This window comes from Charadrius vociferus, unplaced genomic scaffold, assembly GCF_000708025.1.
Source record: "Charadrius vociferus isolate BGI_N301 unplaced genomic scaffold, ASM70802v2 scaffold140, whole genome shotgun sequence".
Classification (NCBI taxonomy): Eukaryota; Metazoa; Chordata; class Aves; order Charadriiformes; family Charadriidae; genus Charadrius; species Charadrius vociferus.
The window spans coordinates 955,816-972,332 of record NW_009646406.1 but is presented as its reverse complement, the minus strand read 5'-3'; the positions used below and the strand labels follow the sequence as shown (position 1 = coordinate 972,332).

Sequence of the window (16,517 nt, the reverse complement as noted above, 5' to 3'; positions counted from 1 at the left end):
CAGGAATGTGGGGCACAAGATTCCTTTAGCTTTGCCAAGATATCACCTACTACAGCTAAATAACCTCACGTATCTTGGAAGTGGATTAAACTGAGCTCCGCAAAATTTGCTCGAGATGGAATAAAAAAGCATTGGGGGGTGGAAGTGTGTGGGGGTTAGTCCTCAATAGCTATTATAGTTTGTGATCATTTTTCTACATGAGCCCACTGTGATTCTTCTGCACAAGCAGAACGTGCTGCACTCATCTCTGGTGTGCTCAGGTTTTATTGTCAATAATTCAGATGCTGACAGCAGAAAGCGGTTAAGTGAATCTCTAGGGCATTAGTAAGATTGTTCCTAGAAGATGGTGTCCAGTTCTGGTATCTTCCCTTTCCGAAACCTTTCAGGAAATTGGAAAGGCTTCAGAAAAGAAGTACAAGAATTACTCACGGTCTGAAAAATATACTTTATTAGTGAGTGATTAAATGACTCCTAAATGTAACAGACAACAACATAAAAAGATCCCGTGGTTTGTTTCTGAAATGAAATGTGCTCGGAATAGAGCTGAGCACGTTCTTTAAACAGTGGGAAAAGTAACTAATGGAAAAAAATAACCAGGAATCCGGTAGATTTACCAGTCCTCTGAAGTAGAGGTGTTTATAGGGGTGGGGGAGAAACTCTACGAAGCCTGTGATAAAGGATATCAACTTAGAAGATGCTGTTAAGGGATGGGATTGTTGTACTGTCATGTAAATAGTGTTTACCTAGCTCTTTCAAGATCTGGCATGCTTCTGAGCCTAAAGTTCTTAGCATTTTCTTCTGATCCCAGGGCAAGTTTTAGCTTGCTGCTGCAAGGGCCAGTGGCCTACAGTTATTTTTGCAAAACACAGCCACAACTTGCAGTGACTGTAGTGGACTTTTCTAAAAGTATCACAGTTTCTATCAAAATCCCAGCAATAATCAAAGGAGAGAGTATATACAACTGCAAAGACTGTTTCTGGACAGCAAAGCTGTCCTTGCAAACAACTGCTAGAGCAGATTCTTACGTATTTCACAATGTCTGAGGAATGAAAACTTGACAGCACTACACCTTCCCATAGCATCTTTTATCCTAGTGCTTGGGTCTGCTTGGGAATCCCAATTAAGCTTCTCAAATCACTTTGATAGGTTATTCATTTTCTGTCGTTGGAGTAGGCCTGCTTCTTTGTGCAAGCTGTGTATTCCAGAGGGCAGCCCAGTGTGAGTTTATGTAATGGATCTATATGCTTAGGGCATGTACCTGAATACCCTGTGTAGACTAACGCAAGTATGATTCAGAATTTTCTCTGAGGTTTGAGTTACAAAGACATTTTCTTGAAAACAAACACTTTTTAGATGAGAAATGTGCCAGAGACAGAACGCAGCTCCAGTTGCTCACTTTTAAAAAAGTTCATCTGAAAGTGCAGTAAGTTGATCTGAATCCAGTTTGCATCTAGAGTCTGGACCAGCTCTCTGAATCTTTTCCTCTCCTCAGTAGTTCCACACCCCGACCTGAAAGGTAATTTACATGGGAACTCTGCAACTTGAGTCCACCCCCATGTTATGAAAGAAAGGGCCTGATTCAATCTCACATCTATTATTCCCAACAACCAGCAGCATAAATAAGACCAGAATTCAGCCCAAATGCTGAGTCCCTTCACTTGTAAAAGACTGAGCACAGATTTTTTGTGCTCAACCGCTGCAAACTAAGTGCAAAAGAAAGAAAAAAGAAAAAGATCTTCTCTTATAAATATTTATCTAAATGACAAAACTTTAGCCCAATTGGCTGACCATTCTTAATTCCTTTGGTATTCAGTAAAATAACACCCTTCACGGTGACCTCTCTTTGTATTCCTGCAGATTTAATACGTAATTCTGCAGGAATTCCACGCTTCAACTTTTTGCCAGAGCACGAAGGCTCCCTACCATCAAAAAGCCAAGAATGTTGTCCCAAGGCTCAACTGTCAACTCTTGTTGCTTGGTGTTTGTTTATTTTAAATGACACCTTGTCAATACTGACCTGAAATTCATAAGGGTCATCTCATCAGCTGTAGGACAATTGCAAGCAGTCATTTAACTCCTTCCCCCTCTGAACAGAGATGCTGAGAAGAGAAGACTTTGCGAAGTGTGAGCAGATTTATTAAGTAAATACAAGTCATTCAACTCTCAGCACACTCATGCTAAGGATGCTCTGCCTCCTCCTCCATACAATTTCTAACAAATAGCAATCACAGCAGCAGGTATCGGGTGTAAGGGGAAACTCAGCACTGTTTCAAAACTGTACATGAAGCTCAGCTCTGTGACTGATGTGGGATATGTTCTGGCTTGTCTGGCCTTGGCTGCCTTCACTTGAGCTGCCTTCTCCCTCTAGGCAGATAGGAAAGACTGTAGAGGCAGTGATGCCATGTTACTGAATCAACCCACTTTGGAGGACGAGGAGGAGAGACAGGTTCAAGCTGCAAAATTAAACTCTGATACAAATTTGATGCTTCCTCCTTTTCCTCTCAAAATAAACGTAGGGTACAGGGAGCGTACTGAGGTCTGGGACATTGCAGCGTTGGGATGCAGAGCCTCAGTGTGGCACCCCTGCGGTGAGGTTCAGGTCCTCCTTGCAGACAGAAATGACACAGTGGCTCTTTAACTCAGATGTGAAGAGCTGGCTGAAGCACATAGGCTGGAGGGAAGGAACAAAACAGACCCTTAAATCTTCAAAACAGTTGATCATGGGATGACTAATGCTGGCACTTGGCATGGTGTCCTCGCAGTGCTCTGTGCCCTTTTTGTTATTATGGCTCTTACAGAACATTTGCTAACAGTGGGAAGTTGCCAGCTCACCAGCACCCAAACCTCCTGCTCTCTGGTGAGCGTTACAGCACTGGAAGATTAGTGAGGCTGCTTGGAGAAAAATAACCCCGTGCTTAATTTCCCAAGATATTTACGTAATTTAAAAAGTCTTTTTGTTTAAAAATGAGATGTAGAAGTAACTTGGAGACATCAACAGTCCATTATGTAAATAGGAACATAATCCTGTAAAGTGTTATGCATCTTCAACTCTTATTTCGGCTCCTGGGAGCGTTGGAGTCTCAGTCTTTCACAGGATCATTCCGTGCATCACAGACAAAGGTTTTCCTGAGACTAGTGCTTATATTTGGCTTAGTTCATTATGTAAATATATGTTTGAGGGCCCATTGTTGGGACCAGCCATCACAGTCAAGCTGAAGATATGCAGCGTTTTAAAGGAGACACGCTACACGGTAGGAAACCAAGCTTTGAATGTTTGTGTGTTAGAAGAGCTGTTGACTGCTAGATAGATAAGTCTGTATGGGAGGAAGAAAAGGAGGAGAAGGTGTGCTTAGCTTGTTGGCTCCCACAAGTTCCTTTTCAGATATCCCTCTCTCCACAGGCATTATATGGGGAGCATGGGCAACTCCTGAGACAGTAAGTAGGCAGACTGAGGTTGGATGGTCCCTAGGCTCTTTCTGGAAGTAGCTTAAGGTGACTTGTCTGTATTTAGAGAATCAACCCAGTGCCTTGGCTAAACCACCCAACTTTATGAGTGGGAAATGAAGGTTTAACCCACGGGGCTGGTCATGCAGCTCCAATGACACCTGTGAAGATACCAAAATGATTCCAGATTTGTGACTGCAGGGCCCCTGTACATCATATATTTGAACGTCACATTACATAATGAGAGCAGCTTGATTGATTTATGTTGCTGTGTTTAAGGCCGCATCACACTTTCCAATAGCAATCCCTGATTACTGGGGTTTAGGACTTGGCTGTACATTTTCTCTCCTTGGGCTAAGGCATAGAAACCAGTCTGGAAAATATTTTTATTTCATTTTCTCCCTTTCCCTAATTGTCTTTTTGGCTCCCCATGATCTGGAATGGATGTTGATAGCCCTATGGATTTGTTACAGCCAAAAGCCACACAGTGAGGGCCTCCAGGATGGGGATCAATCCAGGGTAATATCTGAATTGTAAAATTTGGCGGGGAGGCCTGGGACCCAAATATGTAGTTTATCCTAGCTCTGTCCTGCAGAGGAAGGTTTGGTTTCACCCCTTTTCTGGTCTCAAGCCTCTTGCTGTGGTTATGACCCACAAAGCTACCTTCTGCTTGCACCCTTCTCTGCTGAGCAATAAAGCAATCCCAATGGAGGTGGGGAGATACAGCCTCTCTGCTGGCACCTCAGGCCATGCACCTGTTCCTCCAGTCCTACCCACAGTGTCATGATGAAGGTGCAGAGCTTCTGGGAGATCCTGGCTGGGTGTCTGCCATTTGGGCTATGGCACCTAAGAGAAGTTACAACAGGGTAGGTCAGGTGCCAGCTCATCATCTCTTCCATCGTAACCACCCTTGTAGCTGCCATTACCTCATAGAAACTGGGTGATAATTTAAAAAAAAAAACTGGTTCCTCCATGACAGAAGACACACAATTCACATTTTTGGCAAGGCAGGAGCACAGGGAGCTGTTGGACAGGTTTCAAGTTCACACCCTGGTTTATCTCAGAGATAGTTATTCCTGTGCCCAAGTTAGCAGACTCTCTCTATGGTTACAACCATACAGCTACGATTTGCTGTATGTTTGTAGATCCCCTAGGTCCCCTAGAGCTCATTGCTGTTCACTGACTCTCCACCTGGCAGGATTGTCTCCATGCTGATCCCTGTGACCAGCCGCACACGTGTCAAGCGTAGTGGCATCAGCCCCCTGCACTTAGCGGCTGAACGCAACAATGATGACATCTTGGAAGAACTGATCGATGCTGGCTACGATGTCAACACTGCCCTCTCCAACGAAAGGTCCTGCCTTTATGAGGACAGACGCACCACTCCTCTTTATTTTGCTGTTTTTAACAACAACATCTATGCCACAGAGCTCCTGCTCCAAGCTGGAGCCAACCCCAACGTCGACCTCATTAACCCATTACTCATCTCCATCCGCCATGGCTGCCTAAAGACCATGAAACTGCTCCTTGACCATGGAGCAAACATTGATGCCTATATATCAAGCCATCCCACCACATTTCCAGCTACCATCATGTTTTCTATGAAGTACCTTTCCGTGCTGAAGTATCTCCTTGATCTGGGCTGTGATGCAGGTTCCTGTTTTGACTGTCAGTATGGAAATGGCCCACACCCTGCATTAAATTACAGACGGGACAGACTTAATGATCCTCAGCTGTCCAAGGAGCCAACCATAGTACAGGTAAGCACCGCCTAGTCTACCTAAAGTACTTCTGAGGACCTGTCATATGTATGTATCTTGACAACTGTAACATATTTCTTCTCCCAACTTTCCTGTGAGAGAAGATACCTTTATTCCTACTTTATTTACAGAAAAAAAAAAAAAAGGCTCAATACGAGTATGTGAATGTTCCAAGTCAGTGTTCAATGACAGCAGGAGGGTAGGCAACAGTCGCTGTGGCCCTAGCTTGAATTTGCAGTGAATTATAGCCATCTTGGCAGCTTGGCCATCAGATCTGCAATATTCTTTTCCTCTGGACCTGAGGTGCCAGGAGTGAAGCATGTTTTCTTGACAGGCAGTGTCATATGGTCGGTAGCATATGGGCAGTAGCATATGGACTGTAGAATCCTGCTTGCTTTATTTGCCCTGTAAGATTTGTTTTGTCTGATACAGAATTTAAGCTCCTGGTTAAATTAAAATTGTCTAGTGCTTCATTTTATGAGGGTAAAGTAGTGAATGTAAATAGTTGCAATTTCCGAGTCTACTGGATAAGGACCCGTGGAGAGAGAGTGTAAATTGTTATATTAGCTATATGACTGTCCATTATATTTGAAGTTTTCAAAAGAGATTAGAAGATTTAGATGCATGATTTCATATTTTCAAAGCAACTTACAGATTTTAGATATCCACATTTTACATGTGTATCTTTGCATTCCTTTCCAAAGCGCAGCTGAGCTCAGCTTCCATTGGGCTGGAATTGGACTCTCAATCCCTTAAAGGACTTTGCAGAATCTCAGATTACACTTTTTTTTTTTTTTTCCTGATCTCTGTATGTTGATTCCTTCCAATATATCTCAAACAAAATCTGACCCTCCAATCAAAATTTGCTGTCCCTCAACATGCAACACAACAAAGAAATCCCAGCACAGCAGTCTTTCTATTTTGCAACAAATCAGGGAAGAAATAAATCAGCTTCTATCTAGTTTAAGTGTAGCTTTAATGGATTCAGAAGAAAGTGTCATTTATCCCAAAGAGATGGTCACCAATAAATGCTCCTGGGTGGTGGAAAGAATAAAGGAAAACATTAAAAGATACTAGGAAATCTTGACCTTTTTGTCAGTCCTGTCTTCCAAAAAAGACTTTACTCTCCAGTAACATCTCTGGCAAACAAAAAGAAATCTTAGAAAGAGGATTGTAAGTGTCCATCACAATAATCTCTTACCCCAAACAGAGCTGTATTCTCTTTGAGAGTGTTTGTCACAACAATAATGCTCCAGGACACCACATTTTTTCCAAAGAAAAAAATTAATAAAATATATCATCTTTATGATATAGACAATCATGATATGGTAGCACATAGAATGAATAGAGGGCTAGAATTTCAAGGCAAGGAGAGAAGGTTTGTCTGTAGCCCTCTATGATATCTTGGCCACTCAAAACCAGTTCTGTTTTGATTTATTTAAGCACATTATTTCCCTCTGGATCTCACCTAAAACTACTTTTAGTGCCTGACAAAATATTAGGTCACTCACAAACAGAGTCATCACCTCAAAGGTCAGACCACATGAGGCAGAGGTAGCAAAAGCTGTGTAAAATTATATCTGTGCCTAGTGAGTGACCAGTGAGGGACAAATGCATACAGAGAAAAAAACAATACCTTCCCTCAAATATTATTTTAAATTTGCTTCTTACTGCTAGAAATTTGGCTAATGAAAGTAAAGTTTGCATGGTGTAGCTTCATGGTATAGTTGTGATACAATTTATATTCTGAAATATAGAGCATCTTATGAAACTATAGCCTTCTCCACACAAAAGATGTGCATTTTTTATTTTCCTGTATAAGATGATGTAAGGATAATAAATCTGAATGATTAGTCTTTATACAGTAAAGACTATGAGCTACTGGAAGTGGATTTGAAAAATGCATAACTATAAATCATTACTGTTGCTACTAAGTTAATGTGTCCTGGAGAAAGTGAAGGCAGAAAAATGGTTTCTGTCTCACTCTACATTTCCAGAATCGCAGTGTCAAAACTGTGAATGTGGGGAGTGAAGTAACCTACTGCCGCGAGAGGGCATTCAGGGGCTCACCAAGGCTGCAGGCTCAGGGTCACTTTGCCCCTGAGTCAATCCTATTGCCTGTAGTTGCAGGTTTGCATTATTTTTGCTCCGTTTTGCTGTGTTTCTTTTCCTACAACTTGTTTTGGAACTTTTTTTTTTTTTTTTTCCAGCAAACAGTTTGGTAGGCTGAGGTTGTGAATAGGGAAGAGACAAAAAGGCAGGCAAGGTCTCTGGCGGAGACAAGAAGAGGACAGCAGTAAGATCCAGTGTTTTATTGCTCAACGCATGTGTCCTCATTTAAACTCTGACAAAGTGGAGTTACTGCTTGGAGGTGATAGTGCAGATCCCCAGTTTGCATGTCCTGTGGGTAACTGCATAGCAGTGGCATATGGGCTGGAGAAGGACAGACAGATATACTAAAATGAACTTCCAGGTAGGAAACTGAGGGGTATCCATTGCGATCCTCCCAACATTACTGTATCTAATTTCCCTGGGAAATATTAGATTGCGATCTGAAAAAAAATTTGCGATAGTGATAGTGAAAAAAAAAGTCAGAAGACTAGTAAACACCTCTGTGAATGCTCTCACCTTATAATTTTCTGAAGCTTTATTCTTTCCTAGGTAAGCTAATATAATTTTATTTCTGAATAAAAGTAACCACATAAGAGTTTAATGCATTTTGAGTTAGGGCTCATGCATGTATAATCGAATGTGATCTAGTTACAGGAGCTTAAACGGAAAGAGGTTTAAGCTGGTGTATTATCTTTCACATTTGGGGTGGGCTTGGAGGGTGCCTGCAGACAGTCTCAGTGACTAAGCTGATGGATGGTGCTTAAGCCACCATCATTCAATTGGGTTTGGCTGCGTGCCTTAGTTCTTACCCACACAGCGTGATTTAATTCATCTTAAATTTTCTGACTGCTCACATGCAGATAAGTCCATAGATATCTTCATCATATGCAGCTCCCTAACACAGACAGATGAAGCTGTCTGGTATAATATGCATATTTAGATTAAAGTGGAAAAAGAAATCACTACTTTTTTGAAATGAGACTGCTTAAAGTCAGGTCCTTAAGTCTGTTCTTCAGTATCTCCATAAGCAGCCCTCCATGCAACAGCTCTGAGTACTCTGCAGCTCACACTGGGGGCAACAGAAGATATGCCCGATCCATGACTGAGTAAGGATCCTCTAATACAGACCTCTGCTCTGTGTTAGGCCTGGGATAGTTCTCCCACCGATGAGTGAAACTGTGTGGGATTCACCTCTGCGGAGCTTTCCCCAGACTTGTTTCTAGTGAGGCGTTTGGTTCCCAAAAGCTGCAGATACCAATGGGTTCACCAGAAGAAGGAGGTGCTGTGCTCTGCCAGATGTCCCTCTTTCACTAGGCCTCCTTTGTTCACAGTTGCCCTACAGAACCCCTCCCAAGAAGGGAAAGGGACCCAGCATGCCGGGTCACAGAGCCCTGGGCTGCGTGGATCTTTCAGCAGCTCCCTTATTAGCTGGGGGCAAAGCTGTGAGCACCCCTCTGCCCTCCCGTTTCTGTGGAAGTAAGACCTTTGGACCCTGTAAACAATTCAACATTCTTTCCATGCTCCAGAACTAAGCCTCCACCAGGGTTTTGCGTCCACCTGTTGTTGTAATGAGGGGATTCTGCCCCCAGTTGTAAAAAAAAAAAAAAAAAAAAAAAAGGCTTTAGTTGAAGTTTTCCGAGGAGAAACTGGTAACTGCTGTCACAGCTGCTAGAAGGGTGAGAACCCCAATGCAGTCAGGGCTGTTTCCATCCTTGCAGTTTCCACAGGTGCATTCATGTCTCACTGACTGTAGTCAATCTGTTTTTCCTTGAAGTTTTGTGAAATGGTGTCTACTCCCGAGATGAGTCGCTGGGCCGGGCCGATCATCGATGTTCTCCTGGATTATGTGGGCAACGTGCAGCTCTGTTCCCGGCTCAAGGAGCATATCGACAGCTATGAGGACTGGGCTGTCATTAAAGAAAAAGCAGGTATGGTCACCCAGGAGAGAATCTGGCACAAATAGTCCCACTATTGAATTCAAAACCTCAGTCACCATCTCCCCTTAGTATTCACCCCTTAAAGGTGGTAGGATTTCCCTACCGCGACTGAATTACATTTTGCAGCAGATATGAGGCACAAGAAATTGCTGGGGTGTCACTGACTCCGTGATGTTAAATGTAGAGCATCTGTGGACCTGATCCTCAGGGAATGAGCATTGCCGGTACAGGAAGGCCCAAGTTGGCTGCACCCGGAATGCAGTCAGATCAGGGTGTGTGGGCAGCGTGACCATCTCCACAGCAGCCCAGCAGGCACCAGTGGCCTTTAAAGCCTTGAATAATCGTCTGCTCTCTTAAACATCCTTTCCTTCAGGATCCAAAGTCTTTCACAGACATTATCAGAATTAGTTTTCTGGCACCAAGCTAAATGTGGTACATATTACATTTCTTTTTAGTGGGAAGACTGACTACTGTGAAGCAGCCTGTATAAATTGTTCTAGAAGGCTGAGATGGGATACAGCACCCCATACCCCAGCCCCGCTTCCTTCCCTGTGTCATGCCTCAGAACAGATGAGCTGCCACCAATGCCAGATGCGCCATCCCTCCATTACAGAGGGATTTTTTCATTCCTCCTTTCATTCCATTTTTTCATTCCTCCTTCTGCCAAGGAGAAGCTGTCCCTCTCAAATTTAGACCTGTTCCGCTCATTTTTCTGATCTGCCTGTCTTTCAGAACCCCCACGACCTCTTTCCCACCTTTGCCGCATCAAGGTCCGAAGCTTGGTTGGAAGAAACCGCATTAAACTTCTTGACACCTTGCCTCTCCCGGACAGGCTGATTCGATACTTACAGCATGATTACACACAGTGACCCCAGGCACACTGGACACGCAGCGACTTCCCAGCATGGCACCCAGCGTCATCAGCACGGCGAGGGCGCACATCGTGCATGGTAGGGAGGAATTGCTGCTGGCAAAGCGCCCTCCAATGACTAATCTAGGAGAAATATGCTTCTGAAGCACGAATGAGAAGAAAACGGAGGAGACAGAGAGCTAAACCTAGGACTGTTGTTAGGTTTTCCAAGAGTTAACACTTATGATTCACCTCAGAGCTTGGTCTGCAAAGAACAAGAAATGAAAGCCGACACTGAAAAATGAGTAGTGCCGAAACAAGTACCAGGGAGGAATTCAAAGGTATCCTGGGGTTGGGGTGGAGCTTAGCATCCTTGCTGTGATCACAATTCAGAAATTTTCAAGAGTCCACATATTTGGGAAAACAATCACCTTTCCTTCACTGACTGAGATTTTTATTTTAGTTTCGATTCTGCTGTTTGGATTTCTGCTAAGTGTGCTGGTTGCTAATTCTCTGATACTTTGACACCATCTTGCTAACACTTTTACTTTCGTTTTTTTTGGACCTTTCTTCTTGAGTAGAGTACTTGATTTCTGAACATTCAAATATCAGAACTTTTTAATAGACTAAAATGCAGAAATGCCGATTCCTTTAAAAGTCAAGGAAAGGTTTATTTAAGAAGGATGTAAGAATTGTATTTGCACATAGTGAATACAGTTCATTTTGTATTACATTTGCAATAAGAAGTAGGTGAAATTCTTGAGAGAATTTCCTAGACTGGGGATTTGAAAGCAACTCTGAGCTCCTTTTCTTTTTTTTTTTTTTTTGCTTTTGGTGTAAATTAGAAGTAGCTGCACTGCAAACAGTAGCTTTACTCTGCCATGAAGCTAGTGTCAGAACAGAACAATGCCATAGAGGAGCAGGAACAGAAACTAATGGAAGGAGAAAGGCAAGGTACATGGGGAGAAGCAACATTGTTAAACCAACTTTATCTGTTCCTTCCCTAGAAGATCTTGTCCCCGCAAAACCCAGCCTCTCTTACCTCCTTGGACCTCTGTGGCTATAACAATACCATCACGGGAAGAAAAGAGAGATTATTTCAAAATGATTAAAGTCAGACTTTAAGATTTATGAAAACGAATACCCAGAATTAGGCTTCCAAATCCTTATTCAGGTGCCTAAACAAAGCCACATTGCTCGCACCAGGTGTAGTTCCACTTAAGCCAATGGGAACCACATTTGGTGTCCGATACTACTGAAGCAGAATAAAAGTCTTAGGATTTAGTCCTGAATTTCCTGCCTTTGGAAGTTTCAAGTGTCTATTAGCTCTCTTTGACACAGATGAAAGTTATTATCTCAGCTTCTTTGAAAATTAGGTCACCTATTTACAGCTCAGATCCACAACTGATTTATGGCAGTTTAACAAGTTACCATCTATCAGCTGAACCACTATAATTGTCCGTGAAATTCTTTTATTGAAGTTTTTAACAAGTCACATTCCCTCACAGCTGGGGAGGCCGAGGACCCCATGAACAGTTATTGGCAGTGACTACAGCTCAGTTGACAGGTGTGACTTGCTGAACCACTGATTTGGTGAGCCCCTCATTCCTGACTAGGCACCTAAATAAGGATGGAAGAGTTTAATTTTGGAACGACGTCTTTGCAGATCTTATGCTAGAAGCACACTCGTTCTTACCTTAGGTGACAAAGGAGCTGTGCGCCATGGTTTGTTTGGATTCTCCACCAGAGACCTGACGGATCTAGTTTTGTTTGTCGGCCTGCATACCATCTATGGTATCACATAGAAATCTAAGTAGGGAAAATGCATTGCACCGAGTTTTATTTGTGTGGAGTTTTATACCTTAACACAGGACTAAAAGTGTGTTGCACACATACAAGTCTGTCTGGGCACACAAGTTTGGATTCTGTGGTTGTTTTCTGTGAAATACACTCAGCATTTGTGGGAGAGGATGTGAGCAGAATTGGTTACATCTACAGACACTCTGTCCATAGCTGTCCCCTTCCCAAATGCAAAAGAAGTTGAAAAACCAAGAGAGTTTCAATTCACACTGAACAGCGATCTTCTTGCAAAGCTTTGGAAAGTCAGATGAGATTCCTCCACTGCTGAAATTTCATCCAGTGACTTCCATTACTACCAGTTTAGGATCTAGCCCCTCGTCTCCTACAGATTAAACAGGGAATTTTTTCAGGTTGGAAAAATACTGGGTGGAGGGAAAGGGATGGGGAACAGGAAATATTTAGACCAGTTTTGCCAGCAAAGGCCCTGTATTGATAAGCAACAGCTTGAGAGATAGAAAATCACCTGTGGAGTTTGTGCATCTCTCAGTTTATGGGCCTGAGCAGCAAAGGTCTGGGTCTTACTCATATTGATATAAATCAGAAGAAAATTCCTTGAAATTAAATCAGCGTAGCAGAGCAGAGTCATAGAGGGTAATGGATAGAGACACTATTTGGTGGAAACCATTTACTTAAGTGCTTGTTTAGCATGCAGTGACAGCCCTGGAGAACACCGGCTGAGAAGAAGGATTCACCATCACCAACTGCATGTATAAGCACAGGAGTGGGATTTCATAAGCTAACCCAAACTGGGAATTTCCCCTAAGCTGACACTGTTATGTATGCAAATCTCATGAGTTGCAATTTCGTTTTATGCCCCTGGAGAAGTTGAAACTGGGTTTGAGCGGAGCAAATATAGAAATTCCATTTCTTCTTTCAACCAAGAGACCTTTGTCTCTATTGGGAGACCCATGTCTTGGTTGCTTTCAACCATCTGTCCTGAGCAGGAGTCACTGAGCTGGAGAGCACTGGTCTGACGGGAATGTACCGCAACTGCAGGAAGGATAAGGGCACACTGTGCATGGGAACTGAGGAGAGGAGAGAAGAGGCTATTAGAGGGGAATCTGGTAATTACAATGTTATTAAGTCCTTTCTGCTTGATCCTTACAGCAAATCTTCATGCACTCAGTTTACATTTATTTGCACTGAAATGGAGCCCACTACCTCTCCACTCCAGTCATTGACACAATATTTTGTGCGCAATACTGAATCTGCACAAATTCAATGTGCATTTAATGCATCTGTCTAGAAGTTACTGGGAAAAGACAAATACCCCAAAACCCAAACAAACCAGGCTTTGTAAGCAGATCAGTAGTTCTAGTGCAAGGTAACGTGGCTTGTTTTTACTGAGTGTGATAGATAGACTCCTTCAGAGATGATGACTTCATGTGAAATATTCTAGGAATATTTCACGACCAGGTTACTGTATTTTTTTTACTGCAACATGTGCAATTCACTTGATGTTCTTGTGCACTTTTTTGATTTTTTATTTCATTTTGTATGAAAGCTTTTTCATTTACCTCTCCCTTCCCATTATTTATAAAAGCTATTGTGATTTTAACAGTTTAAATTTGCATTGTTGTAGTAAATAGCAACTCTCGAATGTTATGTTTCCATCTTTCAAACAAAGTATGAATAAACAAGTGGATTCTGAAGGGCTACCAGCTGTCCTGAATAGTAACATTGAAAAACCTAATACCAAAATAGTCAGGAAAATCTGAATCAATCCAAGCTTGAAAAATTAATAATTTTGATGTTATTGTCAGGGGTGATAGAACAGTAAGTATCGCTAGAGCGGAGACGGAGTTGCTATTCTTTGCAAACCTTTTGGAAAGTCTCACACATCCCCATTCAGTGATTTCGAGTATACTTAACAATTGTCTTCTGTTCATTTGTGTTTTACTTCACTGCTGCTCCAGTTCAGAGCCCCAGCAAAGGGCCACCACCTGCCCTGAGCTGGGGAGGGAAGTTCCATGTCACAAAGGATTTTAAGGATCTTAAAAAGTAACATCAGTTTAAATCTGAGGGTAAGTGCATAAATATCTGTGCGTCGGAGGTCATTTGGAACAGTCTGGTTCAATCCTTCATCATTGGACTAGCTGATCTCCAGACGTCCCTTCCAACTCTGAAATTCCATAACTTAAAAACATGGCATTCTACTACACAGAAAATGTATGGCAAAATACATTCAAATAAGAAAGAGTTTAAAAGAAGAAAAAGAAAACAAAGAATTTAATACCCGAAAGGTAGAAACTTGATTTTAACTCTTTTCTCTCTCTGGATTTCTTCAGAAATAAAATTTTTACAGAGGCTACCCACTTGGCCAAGTATTTTAATTTTGATAGAAATGCATATTCTGATGCGATATGCAGCACTATCAAATTTCCTTTCTGAACTCAAATAGGAACACTTGTCCACAGCGATTACTGCAGTACCTGTGGTTCATGCCATGGCCTGCTCTGTTCATCCAGATGGAAACTCAGGCCAAAGCCAAGGAGGTTGCTCTGCATTGAGAGCACTCAGACAGAGTTCAGCATCTGGCTTCATCTGGATTACAGCAGTGACGCAGAGCTATCAGTATGAGAAAGCACCCCTGTTTCCATGTAAAAAGTTCCTTGCCAACAGCTCTGCAAGTTAAGAGCCATAGCTCTCCTCCCATTGACTTAAATGGGAGTACCGCCTCTGGTTTCTGTTAGTCTCTTCGTGGAGAGGGACAGTCTCCTCATGTTTTGTTTTTTTTTTCCAAAAAGACAAAAAGGAAAAGACAGCTAAGTATATTAATATCTTCATTTCTGGACCAAGAGCTAAGCTGATGTCTTTAAGCCTTAGATCAACTCTTTACCACCTTGCACCTTGCATGTAGTTGCAGGTATGTGCTACCAAAGCCGTTTCCTGCTCTCTCTCCTATAGGAGTAGCCTATACAAGCTTGAAAAATACATTAAGTGCTGGTAGCAGGGGAAAAGCAATGAAAATCATGTGCGTGTCTACTTTTGGCCTGCTGCACTAACACATTACAGCAGTTGTTTCCATAAAAATAAACATTGATGAGAGGTACTGTGAGGTTTGCGAAAAGAATGAGCCGTTCATAGCCTGAGAGTAGTTCGTATCGTAACAAAAGTTGCAAACTGGTTATAGAACACCAAGCCCCATCAGAAGATCCAAAAATAATACTCACTCTGCTTAAGATGATTTTTTTTTTTCCTGACTGCAATACGCTTGAAACAAGTGTTGCCTGTTTTTCCCCTTATGGAGATACCAAGAGTCATATGGAGCTACGCTAGCCAGAGACCAAGCCGATCGAGGCCACTTTTTATTGCACCCCGGGAGAAGTTCCCATTAGCTTCAGCTAGAGCAAGTTCAGGCCCTGGGAGATCACAGGTGTCCATTCTGTGGGCCTTTTCCCTCCACAATACACTTCTCTGACCTCAGTGATGTAGTCCAGTATAACCGAATAAATACATAAGCCTGCAGTATTAAACCTTTCAGATCTCACGTTCTGTGCCTTAACATCACTTTCTCAATGGGTTTAAGAGAAATCTAACTTAAAAAAAAACCCCAAAACTATTAACCTTTCTAACGCAAATGTGGTAAATTAATAGGAAAATACCAGAAAAATCATTTGCAGCTAGGTTTTGTGATAACATCTTAAAATCAGGCAAAATAAAAGATGTCTGCGAGCCAGAAGTCAAAGCAGGCTATTCTATATACTTTTTTCTTCTATCATATTTTATGGTTTTGTATTCAACTAGTACAATTTCTTATTTGTTCTGTTGATGCAGAACAACTTGGGATGCGGAAATTCATCCCGCTTTCATTAACACTAGCTAATTTCCCAGCCCCAGAGGATTTTCTTTTGATTTACATCACTCTGAATAGGCAGAGATTTCAACCCTCATATCTACCCAACAGTTGCAAACCAAACCTGTGTCTTCCCAGTGGGGCAAAAAAAATCAGACTGCATTTGCAGAATCACCAAAATAAAATTACCTTCTTTCTTCCCTTAATATTTTCTTTTAATTCTCTCAGTATTTACATACAAGAAGAGCTTAAATCAATTCACAAGAGTGGTTTCTACATTAAATACTGTCCTTCCAGTCTCTTGCACGCAAAAGGAAGTGACCTGAATATCTTGACTTCTCTGGAATTACTTTACAGTACAAAAACTCTTTGAATGGGTTTAATTCATTTCATTTCGCTGCTGCTGCCGTAGGACAACCCCGGAAAGATGTTCCCACATGGAGGAGGTCTCCTAGGTGTTACAAGTGGGGGTGTGAATGGCCGGCAGCCCCGCTCACTGCAGCGCAGACAATGCCCGTTGATCAAAGAGCCCTGGTTTGCCTCACGCTCTGTGCCACCAGCTTCGTAAGGCTTATTCCCGATTTACACCCGTGTAGTGAGAAGACAGTGGAGCTCCAGTCGTCCTGGAGTACCTTCCCAACAGTTACTAATGCGCTCCAGCCCACCCACAAGGAAGAGGGTGCGATGGCTGGCATCCTTCCCCCCGCCACTCCACGGCGCCAAACCGGCCGTTTCCATTCACTCTCAGGGGCTGTCGT

General features: G+C 42.4%; 2 protein-coding genes across 3 annotated transcripts in view; one reads left to right on the top strand and one right to left on the bottom strand.

The window, feature by feature from the left end:
- The window catches only part of ASB2 (ankyrin repeat and SOCS box containing 2), a 24,026-nt gene extending 13,904 nt beyond the window's left edge, over positions 1 to 10,122 (top strand). For both annotated transcript variants that reach the window (XM_009895441.1, XM_009895433.1), the window contains 3 exons: positions 4,643 to 5,204; positions 9,091 to 9,244; positions 9,986 to 10,122. In XM_009895441.1, coding sequence (XP_009893743.1) covers positions 4,643 to 5,204; positions 9,091 to 9,244; positions 9,986 to 10,122 — 853 coding nt within the window. The remainder of the gene's footprint in view (positions 1 to 4,642; positions 5,205 to 9,090; positions 9,245 to 9,985) is intronic.
- Positions 10,123 to 12,857: 2,735 nt separating this feature from the next.
- The window catches only part of FAM181A (family with sequence similarity 181, member A), a 4,456-nt gene continuing 796 nt past the window's right edge, over positions 12,858 to 16,517 (bottom strand). The window contains exon 2 of the mRNA XM_009895522.1: positions 12,858 to 12,988. Coding sequence (XP_009893824.1) covers positions 12,858 to 12,988 — 131 coding nt within the window. The remainder of the gene's footprint in view (positions 12,989 to 16,517) is intronic.